At 39.9% G+C, this 23,206-nt stretch overlaps 1 protein-coding gene across 2 annotated transcripts in view; it reads right to left on the bottom strand.

The window, feature by feature from the left end:
- hipk2 (homeodomain interacting protein kinase 2) overlaps positions 1–23,206 on the bottom strand; it is a 116,657-nt gene that overhangs the window by 8,931 nt on the left and 84,520 nt on the right. The window contains exons 4-11 of one of the 2 annotated variants that reach the window (XM_007250960.4): positions 20,127–20,250; positions 17,134–17,253; positions 15,750–15,836; positions 9,939–10,123; positions 8,947–9,109; positions 4,931–5,150; positions 3,738–3,859; positions 635–765 (exon numbers count right to left, since the gene is read on the bottom strand). In XM_007250960.4, coding sequence (XP_007251022.3) covers positions 635–765; positions 3,738–3,859; positions 4,931–5,150; positions 8,947–9,109; positions 9,939–10,123; positions 15,750–15,836; positions 17,134–17,253; positions 20,127–20,250 — 1,152 coding nt within the window. The remainder of the gene's footprint in view (positions 1–634; positions 766–3,737; positions 3,860–4,930; positions 5,151–8,946; positions 9,110–9,938; positions 10,124–15,749; positions 15,837–17,133; positions 17,254–20,126; positions 20,251–23,206) is intronic. The other variant, XM_007250961.4, reaches the window with a different exon arrangement.

The raw sequence follows: 23,206 nt of genomic DNA, 5'->3' as shown, positions 1-23,206 counted from the left end.
TCAGCAAACTCATGGCAGCCCAAGACCGGGCCAACACAGGGCAGTGCAGCCCACGCAGCAACATCAGCACACTCTAAACCTTTCCCCCTCCAGTTCATTCAGTGACCTACCCTGCCCCAGAACCATTTAGGAGCAAATCCTGATACAAAATTCTACATGAATTCTCGATGAGTACTGAATGCAATATGATGTGCCTGTGATGACAAACCAGATTAAAAATAAAACTGTACTTCCTTGTGGATACATAATGCACAAGCAAACCAAGTTCAGTTGATACATAACATCCTGGCTTACTCCATGTGCAATCATTTACTTCATCTAATAGCTATACATGGAAAACTTCCCTCCGGTGTTTTAGAATAAACTCTTTTAAATTCCCCATATTAAGGGGATTAAAAACATGGGTAATGGGTTATAGTGGTGTATGCATGCACCAAAACTATGTGAAGAAGATACTGACACTACCTGCAAATAACTGCATTTTATTTTGTTTATAAAACTGTGATTTATCCCTAGCCAAACAGTTATTCTGACAAAGGTGTTTCCTTTTATGTATCTCATCAGTGTCAGCTACACTAGGTTACAAGACTATGAGGCCCAGCATCCTGCAATGAGTGAACCAAGCAAGTTTTACCTCCAGTTGGTCAAAGGCTGAGAGCTGCTCATGGTCTCAGGGATGACGGCGGCGTGCTGCACGGAGGTATGTGTGAGCTGCTGCCACGCAGGAGGCAACAGGATCTGCTGTGTACCAGAGGGCCAGGCCTGCTGCAAAAGGGCGCAAAAAAGAAGGTTAGTGTTAGTTTCATAGGTCGTGGGGCAACCAGTGCACTGCAGGTGTTAAGACAGTGTGAAAAATGGAGAAGGAGAAAGACCACCCCCCTTGAACAAGGCAGCACAGACCTACTTGTGTATAGAACTGGCTCTTCGGTTAAACAGGCCAGTTAGCACACCAGCAGATTTAGAATAGGGAGAAAAGGATGAAGCTATTTGCAGCTGTGACCGCTAGTAAGTGTGCCAAATGGTGCCAAAGAGCAACCAAACGGGTCAAACAGCCCCTTCGGACATATGCTTCTCAGTATGCAGTGAGTAGCACCAGATACACACTGCATTTTTCAGTAAATCACTGTAACACTATGTTCATACCAAGATAAATAACACACAGCATAAAGCAGACAAGCATGCCTCATTTATATATTGCCCCTCGCCACAAAAGTGATTTGTGCATCGCTGAGAAAGAAGATTATGCCGACAAAAATGGACCAACTTTATATAAGCAAAGCAAACACAGCTTTTCCGAGGACAAAAAGCCACTGTGGAATAACAAAAAGCTTTTGTCGCATTCATTTTAACTTCAGTTTTTCCCCCTTCCACTTTTCTTGGCACCAACATCTTAGAGGTTCATAATAAGCCTTAAAAAAAGAAAAAAGAAAAGAAGAGTGGCCTTGACTTGCGTCTCTCAAAAAGATAAGACGATGACTTAATAAAGATATGTAGCATCTTCCAGGCAGTGCGCTGATGTGTTAGACATTTTCCAAATCAGCTCAGGATTTAATTAAATTCAGGGGGCCCCCATTCAACGGCTTTGTGAGGAGCTGCTTTGTATGGCTGGCGTAGAGCGCAGGGAGTGCCAGGCGTAATTTGCCCAGAGACGCAGCTAGCAGAGGAGTGTCTGCAGCCCTAATGGTTTAATGCAGCTCTATTGATCAGCAGTTTAATGTACAACTAATGAATTGTTCCTTTAATACCATTTGCACATCTATTTTACAATGCCATCAGTATGGGCTGCAGCACTTGGCTCACACAAAGGGGGCCTAACCACAAACGCCAGGGGGCTATTATGTTCGAGCTCAGAGACAGACCAAACGAAGGCCTTAAGGAAAGAGAAATGCTCAGTTATGTCTGGCCAGGAGCACAAAACACCAGTGCGTCTTCTGTGGTGCATGGCATCCATTACTGGAATATTTCTTAAGGCTTTTTGCTGGAAGCTCTAATTGCTTGGCTATTTACAGTCACCTTCATCTTTGTTTGTTGTTGCCGAAAATCGAAACTGTTTTGTCTGAAGCAAATATCGTGATTAGAGGAGAGAGGGGTGGAGGATGGTCGTTAGAGCAGTTTAACAATTCCAGGCTGCAATTTGTCTCTAAACATTAAGACAGGTCATTCCAGGGCAATAAACAGGAGACTGTCAGACAACAACAAAAAAAAACCTTTGGAAAGAAACTAGAACAGGTTCACTTATTCATATACTGCTTTTTGCGAGAACCTCCCAGGTCAGCATTCTACATTTTAGCTGATGTGAAAAGCTCAAAGCTCTATTGTCTTATATGCAAAGTGCACACATGCTCCCTTAGTTTTTTTTTTTTTTTTTTAAGGCTTTATGCTCACCCTTCTCAACCACACTGACACAAATACTTCTATACAGAACGTCTCTTCAGCTCTCTGTCTACATTCCTCTCTGGCCTGGGTTGTGTAATCGCCCCGTCTGCCCTGGGACGGTAACCCAGATAAGGGCTCTTTTCCATGCAGAACCATCTTCTGCACTGCCCCGCAGGCGCCGCCACCCTGCCTCCCTCGCAGGGTGAAAGCCCTTTGTCACCCCCAGAGGCACTCAATGCTGTAGCATTCCCTCCCCAATTGTTCCTGCATTTTCTGCATTCTTGATTCAGATAAAGGCTTTGGGCATACTGAGGCCTTCTGGAACCACCCTCTGCCTCTCCACTCACACTCACACTCAGAGAGATGAGGACACCCAGACCTTCAGGCAAGCACATATATGAGGTGACAGAGACTGGCTTTGCTTCTACATATACTCAGATTCATGTGTATACCAGCACTTATCTATGGGCGGCTATGTCGTCTTAAAGGGCCCATATTATATATGGATGTTTTTTTTTAGCATTTTGATTTAAATAAAATACTTATTATAAACATTAGATCACTCAAACATTCCAGGTTATACTTAAAAACTAATCTATAAAAACTTTCTAAAAGACAGTTTCAAAGTGAATCATGCCTGTGATGTCACAACCACAAACTTGGCTAACTTTAAGAGATTGGAAATTGTCATGAAAAAATGAATTACACCTGGCTATTACACAAGAGAAAACGAAGAAGAAAACGACTTCATGGGGAAAACAGGTTAATTAAAATGAATGGGCACTTTACATTTTTTTCTTAAGATGGAAAACTAACCTGGACAAACTACTTAGCAGGACAAATGTGCATATTCAATAACGCCAGCCATTAAGGGCTATTTGAAATTGCCTGGAACTTGAACCTAGAAGTTCAAACCAAACATCATCAGTCCAGTGCAGGTTCTGCCTTATGGCCCCTGAGGGTGAAAAGCCCCTCAGCATCCATACATCTCTCTGAGAGCCAGGCCCTGTCATGCTCATCAGACCATGACTGCCTTTCACTCCGGGGGAAGGAAACACAAGAGCTGCACAGTTGCAGCCAAGGCAAAAGCCCAGCATGGTGAAGATATCTAAGACCTGCTCCTTTGACACTCATGCACACACACACGCACAAACATGCTAATATATATGAGTACAACGAAGGAGATTTTGTCAGAGGAGGGTGAATTATACTTGTATCATTAAAACAAAGTAGGTCATGCTAATTGCTCTTTGCCGGAGCCAAATTTGGCTGTAATTGTGAATTTGGGGAGAGTCAGAGGGGTATAATTAGTTGGGGAAATGTGTTCTTTATTGCCATGGCGATGGAGCCAGTGTTTGTACCTGTGTGAGAAGGCCGGGCTGGATCTGCAGGGGCTGTGCACCGGGGGCCTGCGTCACTATGGGAACAGCATTCTCCATACGCACTGAATAGCCACTGTGTTTGGAGGGGGACGCCTGCAGCCCTGAGGAGACGAGACACAAACAAACGTCTCTGCAACTGTTTCTAGACCTGTGCTTTCGTTTAACACTGACACTCATCCCTTAAAAGTTGCAATTACAGCCTGAATATAATTCAAGTGAAGCATAATCTAAAATCTTCACTGAGTTAGAAGAGGTGCTATTTTACCGTGGTTTAAATATAATAAGCAATGTTTTACATCTTTGCCGTGTTTATAATAATGGGGGAAAAAGTTCAGAAAAGACAGACAGGACAGGAATTAAGACTACATAGCATTTTGAAAAAAAGATTTACTATTAAAAGGAATATATAGGCAATGGCTAGGCTTAGTCCCTGTACGGGAAACTAATAAAGCACATGCAAATGTAATTCATTACGAAACTTTCTATGTGATTGACCGTTATTATTTTTTTTTTTGTAATTTACCTTTGGAAGCTAAGGAATAATGCTGCTGGTTACAATTATTACCACCCACTGCACTGTTAACTGTAGGTGGTAATGCCTACTGTTAGACTACACTAAGACTACACTAAGACTACACTAAGACTATTCACAGTGGCTTGCCATGTGCAAACTGATCAGTGTTTAACCTCACTCACAAAATAACACCTCACAACTTATACAGGTGTGAGAGTTCCCAAGCCTTCTCCTGGGGTAGAACAAACAAACACTTTATGATCAATTTACAAACTGATTCCATAATTTCTGGCATGTTAGTGTAAAATTAGGATGCTTTTTCAAGATTAGGACTATTATGCATTTTTAATTGTACAGAAAGATTTTTCCAAGGCTTTGAAACCACTGAGATTTAAAAAGTCATTCCACCAGTAAATGCCATTCTTTTAAGCTTATTATATTTTTTATAATGTAAAATAAATGAATATATTTAATATAAAATGCACTAATAAAAAGTGGATTGGTGTGAGTACCGGTTTTATATATTGGCAGATATCTGAGTATCAGGTATAAGTATTAGAAGGGGGAAATTGTACATTTCTAAATCAAACATAATTTAAAAATCTAATGATTTAAAGATTTTAATCTGTTGATCTATCTGCAGGAGTACTGTTCTCACCTTGGAAGGCGGGTGGGCAGACGATCAGGGCCTGCTGGAAGGGGTCAGGGCGGGTGGCGCAGAGCTGTGGGCCGCCGGGCTGCAGGGGCATGGTCCTGGGAGCCACGGCAGCCATGGGGGCGGCGGAGGGCTGGTAGAGTGCAGATTGGTAGTTTAGTATGGAGACATCAGGATTGGCAAGGGAAAGGGTGGCACTGGTGGAGGGAGCCAGGTTGGTGGCCTAAAGGAACCGATGGAGTCAACCAACAAACAAACAAACAAACAAACAAACAAAGACAAACAAAAGCATGAGGAGTGGGTGTGGGAGGGGGATGGGACGAAATCAAAATGAAGGTGGGACAAAACTATAAAAAAAAAAAAATTAAAACTATAAAAGACAAAATACTGAATTTATTGTGTGTGTTTTTTCACAGGATCACAACTATCACAAATATCTATACATTTAGGAACTAAGATCTTTAAGATCTTCCCAGCTCACAATCAACATCAACAGATGCTGTTATATGGTTAAATGTAGGTTGTGATGTCGGATTACCAAAATTTAATGTCAGGACAACACCTAATGCCAACATTAATTTGATGTTAACTAACCAACATTCCATTTAACATCTATCTAATGGAGTTGGAGTTTCTTGTCAATCCAGGTTGGCTTTAGAAGGATGAGTAAATTTGATGTCCAACCAATAGTCGAAATCTTCACAACATTGTGTCTGTCCAACATTAGTCTAAAGTTTTTTTGATGTCAAACTTATATCTGTCCAGTTTTTGCTGGGTGACAGTGTTTCTAAAAAGTACTGAGAGAAAAAGAATATCATTCCCTTTTTAAAAAGTTTCTTGTTTAAAGCTGCTGAAACATTGTTTAAATGTTGCTAACAGTGTTGCCTAATAGCATAAAGACATTCACTCCAAGTATATCTTCAGAAGAAAAGTTTTTAATTTAGAGGAACCTTCACACCAAGTCATTGTTTGTTGCCTTCTCTTCTGTGTAAACAGAGCAAGAAACTACAGTTATTTAAAATGTCCACTCATTATTTTTTCTGCTTCCTGTGTGCTTTTGCTTTTTTAAATTTCTTTCCTTGCAGTTCTTTGTAGACATAAACAGATTAGACAAATTCCTCAGCCTTTGTTCTAAAATATTGTTTTAACCTCTGGTTAAAGAACTTTTAGACAGCTTGTTGCACATCATATAAGCATTTCTTTTCAGCTTTAAAGAAGATAAACTGTTCTGACACCATATTGATGCTCATTTGTTTGGTCTGAAACCATGATAATGAAGCTCTCATTCTTCCAAGAAAACAACAAGAAAATTGTTTAAAGATTTAATTGTTTAAATTGTTTAAAAAATTTTAATATTTAAAAATTTGCATAACCATAGTTCATCTGTATTGAACTTTAAACAAAATAAATAATAAATAAACTAAATCTGTTTTTTTTTTCAAAGCAATCTTTAGGCAGTGTAGTAACAACATGGATACTGTTTTTATTTGCTGTCGAAGTACACAGGCAGCACCTAGACATCTGCATGTCATATGAAACGGCTTTATTGACCGCAGCCAGTGAGCAGAGAAAGAGAGTGCACCAATTAATGCTCTTGTGTTAGTTTACTTCAATGCTGTGCTACTTCAGCTCATTGAATGTGCTCAGTCTCATTACAACAAATTATTCACAACACAATACAACATTGTTATATTGCCCAGATCTACATCAAACTATTTAAAAGCCTCAGCCTGATCTGCTTTCTTACCCAGAGTGCTTTGCTCTTTCTGCCTGCTATCTGGTTCAGAAGCCATTTACCCATCATAATTTATTTCTACTCATTGTCTAAGCTGTTAGGCAGTGTTAGACTGGGGGTGTTTGCTGTGAGTCAGTTTTGAAAAGAAGAGTCAGGGATGCGAAATCAAAGGGTGAGTGCAATGACAAACGAAGAGAGAGAGCTAGATGGAGAGGTGTACATTCTTTGAAATGAGGCTGAAATCAATAGAAAATAAGCTTACATTTCAAGTTACATGTCAATAGAATATTACATTGTGTCCAAAAGTATCAAGACATATCTTCTCTAATATGTTAATTAAAATACTTTAAGGTAAAGAGAAGCATTGGCAATAGAGTGGGACTCTTTGAAGTCCTGTTAATAGGTTTAATTTCAGAGGAATCGCTAGATGGGAAGGTGACTGCATACTCTGGGACATATAGTGCTAAGTACTTATACCATCTCTGCCTTCAAGCACTGCTGCCAGGTCACGTGCAACCCGGGGAATCAACTGACATGAAACAAGAGACAATCTACGCGTCCATGATAAACATTTCCTTCTCCAAAGTTGAGCTTTTAAATTGAGGATAGCCTTATTTACTTTGCTGTGCTACTAAAGCAATACTGCTTCATTTCATGCCACTGCTAGTAATTACAGGCTTTTCATTAGAGCCTGCATGGGGAAAAATTCTGAGCGGCACTTTTCATTTTTCATTTTCTCTGTTTAGCGCGGCCGACGAGCACCAGGGGAGAGAGTTAATCAATACGCCACTGTGGCATTCATCAAACAAAATAAACACTTCAGCCTGCAGCCTGCTAATACAACATGAAACGAGGCCTGGGCCTGCTCGCAATCACACACACACACACACACACACACACACACACACACACACACACACACATGCATGCATGCACACACATGCATGCACACACACACACACACACATGCATGCACACACACACACACACACACACACAGGACCTCCAACAGGTACACTTACTGTACTGAGTTAACAACACCGCACAGCCATTGTTTTATGGCATGCTTATGAGAAAAAGTGTGCTTCGTAACAGCTATTAATGCTATTGATTAGAATTGCTATTTGCAGAGTGGAGAGAGAGATAAGGAGAGAGTTTTTAAATCCCCTTTCCTGATTACTAATAATCCTGCAAAACAAAGAAAGAAAGAGTTTGAGGAAAAGAGAGCAAGAGAGAGTAAGCGAGAGAGACTTTTAAAGAAAGGGAGAGGAAAGAAATAAAGAAAGGGTAAAAGGAAGAATAATGAGAAAGATGTAGAGATGGATAGTGTTTAGTATTAACAAATAGATTGTACTTTTGATCTTTTTATCATGTTTTGTTGTTTTTAATTGCCTAATGTTCAAAATGTTCATTTGTACTGTGTTGATGCTTTGGCAACATTGTATTTGAATATGGACATGCCAATAAAGCTTACTGAATTAAATTAAAACTGACACAGAAAGAATAGGAGACTAGGAGATGGAGAGATAGGGAGAGAGATGAGGAGGGAGATTGGGAGAAAGACAAAAAGAAGAGAAGATGGAAAGAAAGGGAGATGGGAGAAGGGGAAGGAGGAAAATAGTGGACAGAGTAAAAAAAAGTAGATGGAAAGAAAGGGTGTTAAAAAAGAAAGGCGGGGAGGGAAAAGAGAAAGTGGTCATATGATCTAAGAATTTGAATAGCAGACATTATGTGACTTTGGTCTGGTCTTATGTCAGCAGTTTAGCTAAACACTCCCTGATGAAGCAGTGAAGAGCAGCAGGGAAGGAAACGAGAGGAAATCGTACTGCGTAACCCAGCAGCCGAGAGAGCAGAAAAAACGCAAGTCAAGCAGGAAGTATAGGCTGTCATGTATTTAATCAGCACATTGTGACAGAAGGCCGCAGGGCTGGACACATGCACACAGTAACACACACACACACACACACACACACACACACACACACACACACACACACACACACACACACACACACACACACACACACACACACACACACACACACACACACAGTCCTGCACATTGCTGTGGAGTTCTATGCATGCTGGCATAGAAAGTCTCGGTCTGTAATCTGATCATTGTCGAGGCTCAGTTCAATACTGATTACTGTGCATTGCTCCACTGCAAACGAGTCAATGCATGAGATCCAATAATCTGCACTTTAAAGCTGCAGGGAAACCGAATGAGATGTGAGTGTATGCGTGTGTAAGTGTGTAAGAGTGTGTGTGGTGTGTAGACACTGACCTGGCTGTGCACAGTGTTGAGCTGGTTGTTGAATGTCATGGTGAGGTTGGTGGAGGTGCTGGGGGCCACGTGTGTGATGAAGGGGGTTTTACTCTGGTTGACTGTGTCGTACATGTTCACCCGACGCTTACAAATCTCCATGTTCTGGAAGCAGGATTTAACGCTGCAAATGAGAGACCTAGGATTAGTGTTCAGGGTTATGTTTTTTATTTTTTTTTATTTTAACATGCTATGAATTTGGCAGCTGTTCTTATATTGTATTCAAAAATCATAATAAACTGACCTCTATAAATAATACCATAAAAATAAATAATGAATGATGAATTAAATCTTTTTACACTAACTTCCATTGAAAGTTGCAACTCTGGAATAAAGAATGCTTTTACAAGAAAGCAATGATATATCCTTTAATTACTCAGAATTTATATTAAATTATAGTGGGTGTATGGGTTTTCAATGCTTAATTCTTAAATATTTTAGTGGGTTTTTTTTGCCTTTTTTGAGTGGTTTTATATACCAAAAACTGTCATGACTAATTTCAGCTTTACATTTTCCAACATTTCTTAGTCTCTTAGAATAAGTCCTAAATGCTTATAAATAAAAATGAGTAGTGATTTGATTGGCTAAACTTAATTACACCTTATTTAAAAAGCTGCATTGTCTAAAACTCTCCTACATATCTTTACTTTTAATGTGACCTGTTGCACAAAAAACAAGTAGATATATACTTGTAAATGCATTTACATAGCCAATTAAATTGTCTACAGTTTACAGCTTAATAATGGACAAATGGGGATTTGAACAATGCTTATTTACAATATACTGAAAAAGGGATAAAGAAAAATCCTGCAATAAATATTACATATTACTGACTACACAAATTCCTTTTGAAAACAGGAATTTCAGGTTCTTGGCAAACTTACCCCATTTTTAATACCTTGACTGTGACTATGTGTGGCAAAAGACATAAGCAACCCTAGCCTGACACTCACTGTGTGCTGTGGGGGAAGTCTAGCAGGTGGGCCATGGTAACAAAGGGGTGGTTGAGCGTCTCAATGGGTGTGATCCTCTTATCTGCGTCGATGGTCAGCATCTTGGTCAGCAGGTCGATAAACTCCCTCCGGTCTGCCTTCTCCGCCAACATGTCACTGCCCTCCAGGTCTGTGGTCACGTTCACCTGCACGTGAGACAAAAGGAGAGTATGGGTCTACTCACTCAGTGGAGCTCCTGACCATCTAATGCTTAAACACAAAAGCTGGCAATTGTAGGTATCTTTTTTAATCTGCTCTTCTACTGTTCTACTGTTATTGTGTTAACGTATGGCAACATGCATGTAAAAAGTGTTAAAATGTTTATACACCATGTTTCCCTTGAACTATTGACTGCACTGCCCCCACTGTTTTCAGGGATACTGATCCGTTTTTTCTGTCTCCATTAGTTTTCAGAGAATGTGCACAAATTTGGATAAAAAGATTACAGAGGGCAGAAAGATAGGCTCCACTGATATCCATATCTGTATTTAACGTTGAGTATAAATGAGCCCTTAATGGGGATATTGTCAACATCCCTGAACACTTCTCAGACGACATGTGAAGTAAAACAGGGTTATTTCTCTTTCATTTTCGAGCACTTGTCAACCCTTGGCTCAAAGTCAGGTCTTTTCGTAAGATAAACAGACTCTATTTTTCTATTCAAATATAAATTCATACATGATAGGTTTCAAATACCTGAGTCATTCAGTTTCCTCAGACTAAAATCCTCTCTTCTCTCTGAAGATAAACGATTGTGTTTACAAAAAAAATCTCTCACTTTCTCTTTTTTTAATTTCCATTCTTTTAAAAGGTGCAAGAATTTGACCCATGCAAGTAAAACACACAGATTTAACACAGACGGCCCTGGTCGATACGTCATCGGGAGGTCATTGTGTCCCACTAAAATAGTGCTAACCTTGCACCTTTCTGGCATTCCCAAATATTTGCATTCCTATTAACAACTTTTCACAGAGACACTTGGGAATGTCTGTGGCGCCAGACTGAGGGCCCAATCAACCTGAAGAGGCTAAAATAAACAAAGATAAAGCAGATACATTTGTTTATTAATTAGAAACACTGCATGACATTTTTATTGATACTTAAGTCAGCGTGCACTGACTATACAATCAATCACTTACAATAAGCATGGTTGGGAACACTATCGTGGTTTATCATCCATTAAAGTATTTTCTGCTGAGCCAATGTGTGTGTATGTGTGTGTGTGTGTGTGTGTGTGTGTGTGTGTGTGTGTGTTTGACCTCAGTAAGACTAGAGCTGTGCATTATGGTAAAACAAACACCATATTGCAATTACACTGCTGCACACCTCAATTGCAAAATAACTATATAATAAAACCACATATTAAACCCATATTAGAAAACCATTAATGTGACCTGCATTAATTTCACCAAATGTGCTTTTTGTCTTTGTTTCTTAAAAAAAGTTTCAAATCTGTGAAGACTGTAATAGACCATTAGTATATAATATAAGTAAAGCCTACCAGTATGGACCATTAGTATATACTATTAGTAAAGACTACTGATATAGACTACAGTATATACTATTACTATTGAATATTACTAAAGCCTATCACTATAAACTATTATGGTAGTATAGATTATAGTATTGTAGACTATAAGAAGACAATAAGAGGTTAATCATGTTTACTACAATATATATTAACAATACAGAGTATATATATATATATATATATATATATATATATATATATGTGTGTACTACATCACAGAATATTAGTATAGAGTATTAGTAAACATTATTTGTATACTTCCATGTCTGTTCATATAATTTTACAGTTTTTCTTCTGTGTAAATGTGGTTGAGATTAGCTTTGCATGTGGTTAAGTAAAATTTAAATGGGATCTGATCATCAAAGACGTCTGTTAATCTAATGTGTAAGTGTGGATGCCCACATCACAATGTAAGACACTGTTTGAAGGCTTAATTTACTTGCTAAGTCTTAGAGATATCACAGATAATAATTTTAGTAATTAAAAACATTAGCTTGTTTTGCCCTAAATGGAAAATAGACATGACTGCAGCACTGTGTCCAGACAGAGGCAGAGCAGGGACAGGACCAGGCTGGTTTATTGGGAATCCCTTGCTGAGATGGCGAGCACATTTTTCATAATGCGGTGCGATGAAATGCCAGTCACTGACGCAAATCTGAATCCTCTCTCTTTTTCTTATGCAAGCTATTTCTCTCTAGTTCCCCCTCTCCTATCAACCTGCTGCATGATAAAGGAATAATCTCCAACATGCAGTGAAAAATAATCACACCGTCCTCTGCAGGAGAATGGGATGACTTTGGGTAGAAAAACACACACATACACAAACAAGGGAGTTAGAATATGGCCGAACAATACACACATTTCACAGTACAGAAAACAGAATGATAAACAGCAAACCCTCAGAGTAAATTCTCAACTGTCAAAGTCAATCATGTGCATAAGTTAACACTGGGACCACACGGCATGCAGCCTTCATCTGGAGATGTTCCTGAGATGGCTAACAGGAAAAATGCACTGAGCATATTCTTCCCTGACTCTGTGACCGAGCTGCATGAACCAATGCACTGTTCCGCTGCTGGCTGGCCAGTGAGGATCATACAGCCGTGCACATCACACAGACAGCCAAGCAGATGCTCCACAGAGTGTGGACAAAAGGGTTTAGTAGAGCACGAGACGCTAATTCAAATTGTGAAGCTCAAATACTCTCTCGCTCTGGAAATCTGAACCTGAACATCTGGTGCAGTATTATGGAATCACTTATAATAATCAAACCTCCTGTCTCATACTGTATAGGCCCTTCTCCTTCCATTAAAACAGCTGTGACTCACTGAGCCATGGACTCCACAAGACCTCTTAAGGTGTTCTGTGGTATCTGGCACCAAAATGTTAGCAGCAGATTTTTTTGAGCCTCCACAAATCGCATCAACAAGCATTGGGAGCCCATGACCGTAGCTGTGTTCTAAAGCTAAGACTCGTGGTTGCTCACAAGTCTCTGCACACATACAATGTTAATGGGAAAAATAGCACCACAAATATGGAGCATCCAGAGCTGAGTTTTTTTTGTATTTACATTTACATTTGTAACCTTGTATAATTACTTGGGGTAGGAATCACAAGTCATCTCAATATAGAGAAATGAAGCAGTAAATTTAATAATGAGTTTTATGGAGTTTAAGGTGCCTATGTCAGTAACATTTCAATATTTGATACCATGTATTGATAAAGTATTGCAAACAAAGGTGATATGATAATTGGCATTATCAATAATTTGTCCTACCCATAATAACAATTGATAAATTAAAGTACTTATCCATATATTGTATTTTTAATCATACGTATATAGCTATACATTTGTAGTTCATCATATTATACATGCTTGTTGGCACATTAGCTAGCTATCACTACAAATGCTAACCAATCTGGTGAAAAAAATGTGAGTGTCTAAGCAGAGGCAAACCTTTATGGTCAAATATATTCTTGTTTAATAGCCTTGATTTAAGAAGGGGCAATGAAGGAACAATACCATGTCCATATAATGCACTTGGCGTCCTTAGAGAAAGTTCTGAAAATGACTTTAAAGATAATTTGGATTCCTAAATGGCCAAAAAAAAAATGGGCACAATTTTGTTAACAAAGTTGTAAATGACTCCACAGCTTCCTAACCTATTAGTAGTAGAGTTTTGCAATCCATAAAGTTCCACAAAACTAGCACATTACAGTAAAAAAATATTATGAACTTATCTGTAAACGTTTAGTTATATAATACTAAAAACACTGAGTTTGTTTTGACCACTGATTGAAAGCAAACTTGGCAGTAGATTATGTCTGGCCATGTCCTACAAGCTGTTTTATATATAAAGAGGAAAACAGCGCAGAGCAGACAGAGTAAAAGGTCACCGTTGTGTTCTATAGGATAATGAGCAGTGTTTTGATTCCAGATGTGCCTTTCAAACAGTATCTCCTCGGTATTTCCTGTCATTCTCTGGATGGAGAACGAGCCGTTCCCTCTCCCGGGCAATCATCCCAGCATTCAGGTCTTTAGCAGCTATCCATAACACAGAGCCAGCACACTGCCCAAACTGGGCACCATTATGTATCCACAGCCAGCCTGAGTCACCCGTAATATCAACATTCAGTGTCTTAATGGAAGTTTGGGCTTTGACTGTGTTTGTCTGTTTGTCTGTCTGGAGACAGTACAGCAGGAGAGCTCTCGCCGAAACCTGGAGGCTCTGACGCAAGCAGTGGCTCACAACAAGTCAGTGAGGCCACAGCACATTATGTCAGTGTGTCCGACCTGGAGAGGAGAGCAGTGATCTAATTCTCCTGCTGCAAGATCCTGTGAGCTCACATCGAGCCAAACCGTCCACACGTCAACGCGTTTCCATGAATTAATCAAAGTCTACAATAAATTAGATCAGGCAAGGTTCTAATCTGATGAAGCAGGGTGACATAGCTGTTTATGGGAAAAACCTAAGATGAGGTTTGCATCACTGCTGGAAAAGTCCAAGCTGCCGTGGTCAGTCTGGGGGACGTTTGACAGAAAATATGTTGATTTAATTTCTGATAAATTCAGCTATCAGCGAGGAAAAGTTTAAACATAATTTTTCTGGACCCATCAAATCTGTTGAAAGGCTTTTGGGTCACCTTGACTGCTTTGTTGTGAAAATAAATACCAGGCAAAAACATAAATCTACCACATGCAGAAGCTTCCTAAATGTTACCACATAATAGACTAACATATAGAATCATATAGAATATAGAAACATATAGAATCTACTCAATACATCTGAAGCAACAATTTGCTCTTAATTTGTTTGGGTGGAGTTTACATCCAGAGTACAAATTACCTAAATTAAACAACTAATATACAACATATAACATTTCTTAGTATGTTACACAAACGTTATATGTTTACGATTGGACCCTGACATCCTTTATTTGCATAATGGGCATGGCCCCACCACCAATTCACCATCATTATGGTCTCTTGTGTACCCGGGCTACCTTTCCTTGGCTGTTTTTTTTTTTTTTTTTTTAATGGAATGGTCAGATGTTTGGTCACAGTGTTATAGGCCACATGTGCAAGTTGCAATTTTCCTGACTGCAAAGCATGACTTTATGCTGGCTTAAAACGACAATGCAACTTTGAACTTTCAACTTTGAGCGTTCCTGCTGCCAGTATTTTACTCTCATACTCATATACATTCATATACAGTGACATTTTTTACAGTGTATGACTAGATACAGCTTTATGGTATTATTTTAGTAATAATCTGACAGTGTTTCATTGTCAACTAAACACCTCAAACATTTAAATAATAGCTGGTTATTGTAAAGAATAATTACATTATTATAATATACAGTATTAAAGCTGTAATACTCTGTAATTAATTTACAGTAAATTAGTATATTTACTATAAAGTTATATGCTGGAATGTTTCTCCACATTTAATTAATATAATTTTACAATCCTTTACTGGCAACTTTTTTGCCATTAACTTACTGTAAAATGTACAGGAAATGTTTTATAGTGTGTGTAATCCTAGACTAGCCTTAATCCCTTTCTGGGAAACTGTCCTATACAGTGTATTTGGAAAACATACACAAACATAATCACTGTGGTCTAGAAGCACCACTTAACACTTTTAAGCTGCTGGTAGGGCATGGCTCAGAAGTGGGGCTTTGTGCTATATGTGTCTCCTTCAGTTGTGGTTGTGTTTGGTCAGTGCATATATGCTTGCCTGTGCCATATCATCCAAGCAGTTGAAGATGTACTTGCGAGCTTCCTTCGACTTGATTCCTGTCTCCCCTTCATGGTCTTCTGGAGTCTGTGGGTGGAAAAGAACTTTAAATAACTGTTCTTCTAAATGTTCTTTACATCTTGTAATGGGTTCTGAAAGTGGAGATATTTTACTTTTAATTGATCTGATGATTTTAATCATGTCAAGATGTGCCAATTCAATACTGTTGTAGTGGTAAAAGAGTTTAAATGGTTATAGGTTCAAATCCCATGCTGGACTGAAAAATGTCAAATTGGAGATGCCAGGTTTTTACATGACAGCAGTGATATACTTTCACATTTTGTGAAATTATCAGAACTGGCAGAAAACCCTCCATGTAGAATATCAGAGCAAAACCATAACAGAAAGCATTCGGCAGGTGTGCCATTGTGCTTTCAGGAAAGTGGAACAAAATTCAACAGAATTTTTTTTTTTCCAGTGTTATCAAATCAATATGTGTGCACTCAGCTGAGCGGACAGAGACCACATGGTGCTGTAGCTTCACAGTCCACCAAGAAGTGTTCAATACTGTGAACGTTTTGCATTCAGGACTCGGTGTGCAAGGCCTCTGAAAGTTCACTCAGTTAATCTTGAAGCCAAACTCTGCTGAACGGGCATCGAGCGGCCTACGTAAGCTTTGGGAATGAGAGAGGGGGCAGGAGAGGAGGGGCAGGAGATGGTGGGGTGGGTGGGTGGGTGTACGATCTGTCCTTGACTGCAGTGGCAGCCAAATCATATCAGACTAAATCCATTCTGCTCTCATCAGGCTCTTGGTTTGTTTTAAAAGCAGCAAAGAGAATGTTAAGGGTTTAGCGAGAAAAATCAGAGTACAGCCTTTGCAGAGGAAAACACATGTGAGCCTATCCAGAAACAAAGTACAGGAGGAAGGGAACTGCAGGACATGATGGACTGTAACGGATGGGAACGTGGCTGAACATGTGCACTGCTGAGTGCTGTGTAAAAGTCTTGTGTGCTACATTTAATTCCCAGAATTTTTACAACTTAATGTTGTAATTTTTTTTCCAGTACATGCAAAACAATGCAAACTGATTAATCATTCGTTGTTTTGCTAATGTTGCTAACAAAAACTACCAGTGAACTTTACACTAACATACCACAACAAGTCATGGGATAATAGTATGCAGTTTGATAAAGCATTACATTCGGGAATCGCTTGGGAACATCAACACCTGTATAAGTGTAGCTGAACATGGGCCATTATGCTTACAGATGGGACATTCTATGTTTTAGTTTGTGCAGGCATTTAATTTTCCTTGACTCATAGTGTCACGTGTGTATCGGGAATACGTCATGAGCAAGCATGAGTGTGTGCCCATGAAAATACCTTCAGTCTCCACAACGGATAGGTAGAGTCCGGGTCTCTGTTGAAAAACCTGGTGGTTTTCGTGCCTGCGCTCAACAGATACTCCGCCGGCAGTCCCTGTGTTTGGGAAATGTAGCGAATCTGTGAAAGAAAAGGACATCTTTAATATCTTAAAGACCTAAGAAAGCTAGAGATGCTCTTCATGTGATGAGAATCCTCAACAGCACACTGAAACAAATCTGACTAAACTTTTCAGGACTTCTATAAGATATCATTGGTGTAACGACATTAGAAGTGAGTAAACAGTGTCTGAAAAGAATGCTGTCACAACTCGGTTTATTCCTCTCACCCCTCCGAAAAAAGGCTTTTTTTGCCAGGCGCACCCGAGAGCTGCAATTACACAGAATGCCATTCATACACCTGAAAGACGTCTAAATGCGGGAGCCTGGCAGGCAACAGCATCCGCAATAATCATCTCTCCCCCAGTTCTGCCTCTTCCCCACCAATCAGTGCCTCTCTTATCCCCGGACCTCAGCTCACGGCGGCTCCCGAAACCTTGATCACAGTGTCGGCTCACTTCTCGTCTCGGGAAATCAAATCACTGTGATTTTTTTTTGTTGTTGTTGGTGGTGGGGTTCGTGGAGGATTCCCTGTCATTCAGAGTTAGTGTTTGAATTAGAAATAGGCTCTTGGCGCAGTACAGCAGTTATTTCACTACACTAGTTTTGTGTGGTGAAATGCATTTTACTGAAAGTGGATTTTTAATACTTTAACAAAGGTAAACAGTTCAATATTTCAACTTTTATTTCTTACAATTCTTAAAGTAAACATTATGCTGATTTTTAATTGTGCTTTAAGGAACACTTTCCTTTGTGAAAATGCAATCCATTGACTCCAGAGGTCATTTTTAGAAACTACAATAAAACTAGTATGATGTCTAAAAGGTATATTTGGCAAATATATACTGTGATACTTATTAGATAGGAACATAACCTTCCTATTATGAAAAAAATTCACTTCTTGACAAAATGTGAGTCTTTGTTCTTTACGTTATTTAAAAATATCATGATAAACAGACCTATAGAAATGCTCTAAAATTATTTGGAATAAAGTCTTTTTACATAGATTTGAAAGTGTAAAGTTGACTTTAAATGTATCACTTCTGATCCTGAGTTCATTACTGTTGATTTAACCAGTAATCATACTTCTTTTGGATAGGGCTAGGGTTATGCTGAATCGGGAGACTAAATTTACACTAGGTCATATTATTTGACTAGTATCTGGATTGTATCAGATACTATATTTTAACAATATGCATTTACACTTAGTAATAAAATGTGTCTAAAGTTAACTGGACTAAACTTTTGTGTGGGACAGAAAATGCAAATTCACTTGATCTGCTATGTTGAAGATATTGTTGCAATAATATGTCTAATATTAGAACAGTGATGTATTTTTTATAATTTTGCCTCTGTATACCACTTGATAGTCTCTCCATCGATTGCTTCACATTGAATTGATTAAGGTGAAAAATAGAGGCATTTTAAAGTTTTTTTTTAAGGTACCTCTACCCAAATACTTAATGATCTGATTTCATATGATAGTTTACTCTAAAAAATAAGGGGATCAGCATCTGGTGTAGTATATCTCACTTTGTAGCTGGTTTATAGTCTTAGTTGTTATTCTTTCACTTGGAAAGGACCTCAGGAGTTTAATAACCGAGATTGTTGGGCATGTATTCTCAATGTGTGTGTTCACTGCACTGCACAGTGTAGTATATAATATGATATTCCACTTCTCCTGATACTACACTTAAAATTAAACTTTACTTCAGCTAATTAGGGATTTAATAGAGCTGCTTTCTAGTTGTGTTACTTATTGCTAAAACTGCATGGCTACTCATGGTCAAATCCTTAAAATGCCACCCATATTCCAGACAAACATCAAGGTGGCATGAGTGCCTGACTGGCCACAAAAATAACTCCAGAGCTTCTAAGGAAAAGAGACGGGACGCCGAAATGGCGGGAGGCAAATCAGCAGTTCTTAGCTGAACTCCAGAGCTTGTTTACGGTGGTTTTGATTTGCTTTGAGTTGGAGCATTGGCCCTGGGCCTTTCAGGGGAGCCAGGTTTTGAGTTTTAAGAGAAGGCCCCACTCTACAGCACAGGAGCTGGGCTAATTGGGCAGGTTGTGGCATCTGTCCAGCACTACAGAACAGGCCTGAGAGAGAGATGAAAGTCTGAGAGCGAACACACACAAGGCTGTATTGCTGCCTTTGTAGGGGTATTTTCTTCTCTCTTACTCTGTGGCGAAGTAAATACTGTGCCCACACTTAACACAGGGCTTACCTTAATCACAGGGAGCATAAGAAAAGTGTGAAGCTTTTTTTTTTTTTTTTTTTACTTTTTTCAAATGAATTAAAGTAAAGCTCTATACTTTGTTTTAAAGCAGTTCTCTATATAGGACCCAGCCAAATCCCTTCACTCTTCAGACTGTCCATCAGCCTGGGGGGTATTCGGTCCCTGTAAGGAGCTTAATACTTGCCACCACACAAAAACACAAACACACACACACACATATATATAGAAGTTGAGGAGAGCTGTGAGAACAGCAGCGTAGCCAGAGGTCTGTTTTGTTTTCTTTCCCTGGAGCACAAACAGTAATTGAAGGATGTTTTTACAGGCGTTTGCTGAGAGAGAGAGAGAGCCCTTTCTGCAGGGCCACACTCGATAGCAAAATGCCAAACAGGAAATGTAATTTCTCACTTTCTTATAAACATCTCTAATGTATAATTGTCCCCTCAATGCCTTCTTTCCATTATCAACCAACAGCCAATGCGTCAAAGACCTGCACTGGGTAACAGAGGAAACCTGCTGGCTTGCAAGGAAACAAGGAGCACTGAGGGAACCGTGCATCAATCCTGAACCTCTACTAAACTACTAAAAACCCAGAGCTGGGTGTCACAGCTTTCCTGTATCTGCACTGTATGGGATTAAGTTGGTCTGATTATCTTACCTGATCGTACTCGGACGCCCCAGGGTAAAGCGGCCAGCCCAGGAAGAGCTCAGCGATGACGCAGCCCAGGGACCACATGTCTATAGCCTCGCAGAAGGGCAGGCCAAGGATGATCTCGGGAGCTCTAAGCAAATAAACACACACAAGAACATGAGGTCAATGGAGGACACAGATACCAATGAACGGCCAAAACTTTATCAAGCTTGATTTCATTTCATTTCATACAGTTTGGCCTGTGAAAGCAAATTAGTTTCTTGTTTCTTTCCCTGATGTCTACTTAAATTTTTTTTTTTGTGGTTTTATGAAGCAAAGAGGATTTTTCAACTCTTGGTTAAGCCTTACAATAAAATTATGTTTTGTTACTGTTCCATGATTGTATCTGCGAGACTGAGAGGTGAGACTTGGAGACAGTGGAGCTCTAAACTCTTGCTGGGATTTAAACTTATTATGACTCACAACTTAATGAGCAGCAGCTAGACTGTAGGGCCACCGTGGATCTGTGACATTTCCTCTATATAAAAACATTTTCTGAATACATTTCTTGGACACAGATTTGTACATGGTTATATAGCTCTGTGGTGGTGCAACTGTCTAACTGTCTACTTGTCAAGCAACAGGGGATTTGTAGATGAGAATATATAGTATACAACACAAATTTGTAGCTCATTTAGTAATGTTTTTGAGGCTCAACTCACTGTTCACTGTTAAACAAACAAAATAAGCACATGTTATGAGAATGTTTGACTAAAACTGAGTCTGTAATCATTTACTTTAGCATTTTAAGTTGGCCTTACTTTATTTATTTACCCAGTTTAGCTAAGCCAATTAACTGACAGTGCACCTCGGTAAAACAGAATCCACTACAAGCTGTGTGAAAGTGAGAAGTGCAGGAGCACCAGGAGCAGCAGCAGAAAGGCTTTATCCCCACCCTTTAAGACTTGGGGGACATATCAGTCCCCAGGCCCTGGGTGTAATCAGCTAATGTGGAACTGATTCAATGAAACCCAAAACCACCATCTATTATCCACCAAGCGCTCAACCCATTCCCAGTATGTAAAAATGACAAATGCTGGAGCTGCCTCATTTCCATAGATCTGATGTTTTTTAGAGTAAATTGCGGGCGGTAGTCATCAGAGGTGCTCTGTCTACAGTGGAGAGAGCTTGGCTAATATGATGCGATAAAGCTGTGGGGGGTTCACGCTTTGAGTCTGGGTGAATTTTTCCAGCCGGCCTTATGTCCTGTCTCTCTCTCTCTCTCTCTCTCCATCCCTCCCTCTCTGTCTCTTGCTCTCTCGCTCTCGCGTGGGCACCGTGCTGGGAGGAGAGCCGCTGGGAGACTGTGTGAGCTGCAGAGCCACTAGGAACAGCTGGGAGCCCATCAATCATTGCTCTCTCCCAGCAAATATATGTATACAGTGCATAAAATATACGGGCAGAGCAGGGAGACCACGGTAGGAGTAACCTGAGAGTCTGAAAGAGACAGAGGACACTGAGGGAACAGCAATAGAACAGAGAGAGAGAGAGCATGGGATGACTGATGAGAAACTTCTGTGAAATAGGAATTGAATACTGAGAACTATATTGAGAAACACAGACATTCACACACATTAAGCGTAAGAGTGTGTGCTAGGTTTTACCACTTTCATCTTCTTTGTAAGAAGAACATTAGAGGAACACACTGTTCTGAGAGAGGAACTGAACCAGGGACATGCAAACACACACACACACAGACACACACACACACACACACACACACACACACACACAGGCAGTCATTATTTTAGACTCCACAGTACAAGGTGTAATTCAGTTATTAAGCATGTAGAGCAACCATAATTGTCACCAAACTGAATAAGAAAAGTGTAGGTATAGACCAAAAAAGCCAGGGCCTCCACAGGTGCCCCTTCACCACTATGAACTCTGGCTTGTAGTTTGTGGTTGGATACTGATGCCTGCTCACCTCTGGATCAGGCTTTTCTCACTCTATAAACTCGCCAATGTTTACCACAATTCTTTCCAATGTATTGAAATTCCCTGTTTCTATGCCCTATACTTCCTTACTGTCCAATGCAATACTGTCCTGCTCTGGATCCCTTCATTGATTAATTTATGACCGTTTATCCTACATGAATTTTGACATTAACATGGACCATGCATCCTACATTCATTTACATTTTGAACTCATTAAAAGGGGTGTCCACAAACATTTGGACAAATATACAGATCAATTTCAGTAAAAGCCTTCCAGCTTACTGTCTTTGCTCTAAAGCATTCAGTCTCTCATTCATTCTTTCCCTTCCTCTCTCTCTGTCTCTCTCTCTCTAAATCTCCCATTTACTCAGTGGCGCTGAGGGCACACTGCCACCACATATGCAAATTCCTATCTTGCCTTCCATCTCCTCTCACTCCGTCTCTTGCCATCGCCATATGCAAAACAGGCCAGCAGCTGCTAATGCAGAGCTTTGGGTGAGTGTGATCGCACACGCACATGTACACACGCACACACGCACACACACACACACACACACACACACACACACACACACACACACACACACACACACACACGCACATGTACATCTGCGTGGCATTATCCCAGTCAGGACATCGGCCCAAAATGCAAAAATCATCAGTGACATATTCACTGCTCTACTTCAGAAGCACTGATTTCTACTGGCGCTCCTTTTTTCACACACACACACACACACACACACACACACCCACACGTATGCACAAACACACAGTGGGGACATGCACAGGGGAATATTAAGTGTGTTAAGGCTCCTATGACACATTTGCATAGGCTGGTGTGATATTCCAATTTCCGAGATCTGACACTCTTAGTGTCAAGATGATGTTTGTAGTGTGTGTGTGTGTGTGTGTGTGTACATGCATATGCCCATTACAAACATTTCCACATAGACATGTCTCACACATATCTTTGTCTAGTGGCACTTACATTGTAGAGCCTGTAGGGAAGTGATGTCCTACCTTCACACACACACACACACATACACAAACACACACACACACACTTCTGCGCACACACACACTTGACAACAGCACAGTTCTTCTACAGC

The sequence above is a fragment of the Astyanax mexicanus genome, chromosome 9 (genome assembly GCF_023375975.1).
Source record: "Astyanax mexicanus isolate ESR-SI-001 chromosome 9, AstMex3_surface, whole genome shotgun sequence".
Classification (NCBI taxonomy): domain Eukaryota; kingdom Metazoa; phylum Chordata; class Actinopteri; order Characiformes; family Acestrorhamphidae; genus Astyanax; species Astyanax mexicanus.
The sequence above is the reverse complement of the archived record's forward strand: the minus strand, read 5'-3'. Positions and strand labels throughout refer to the sequence as shown.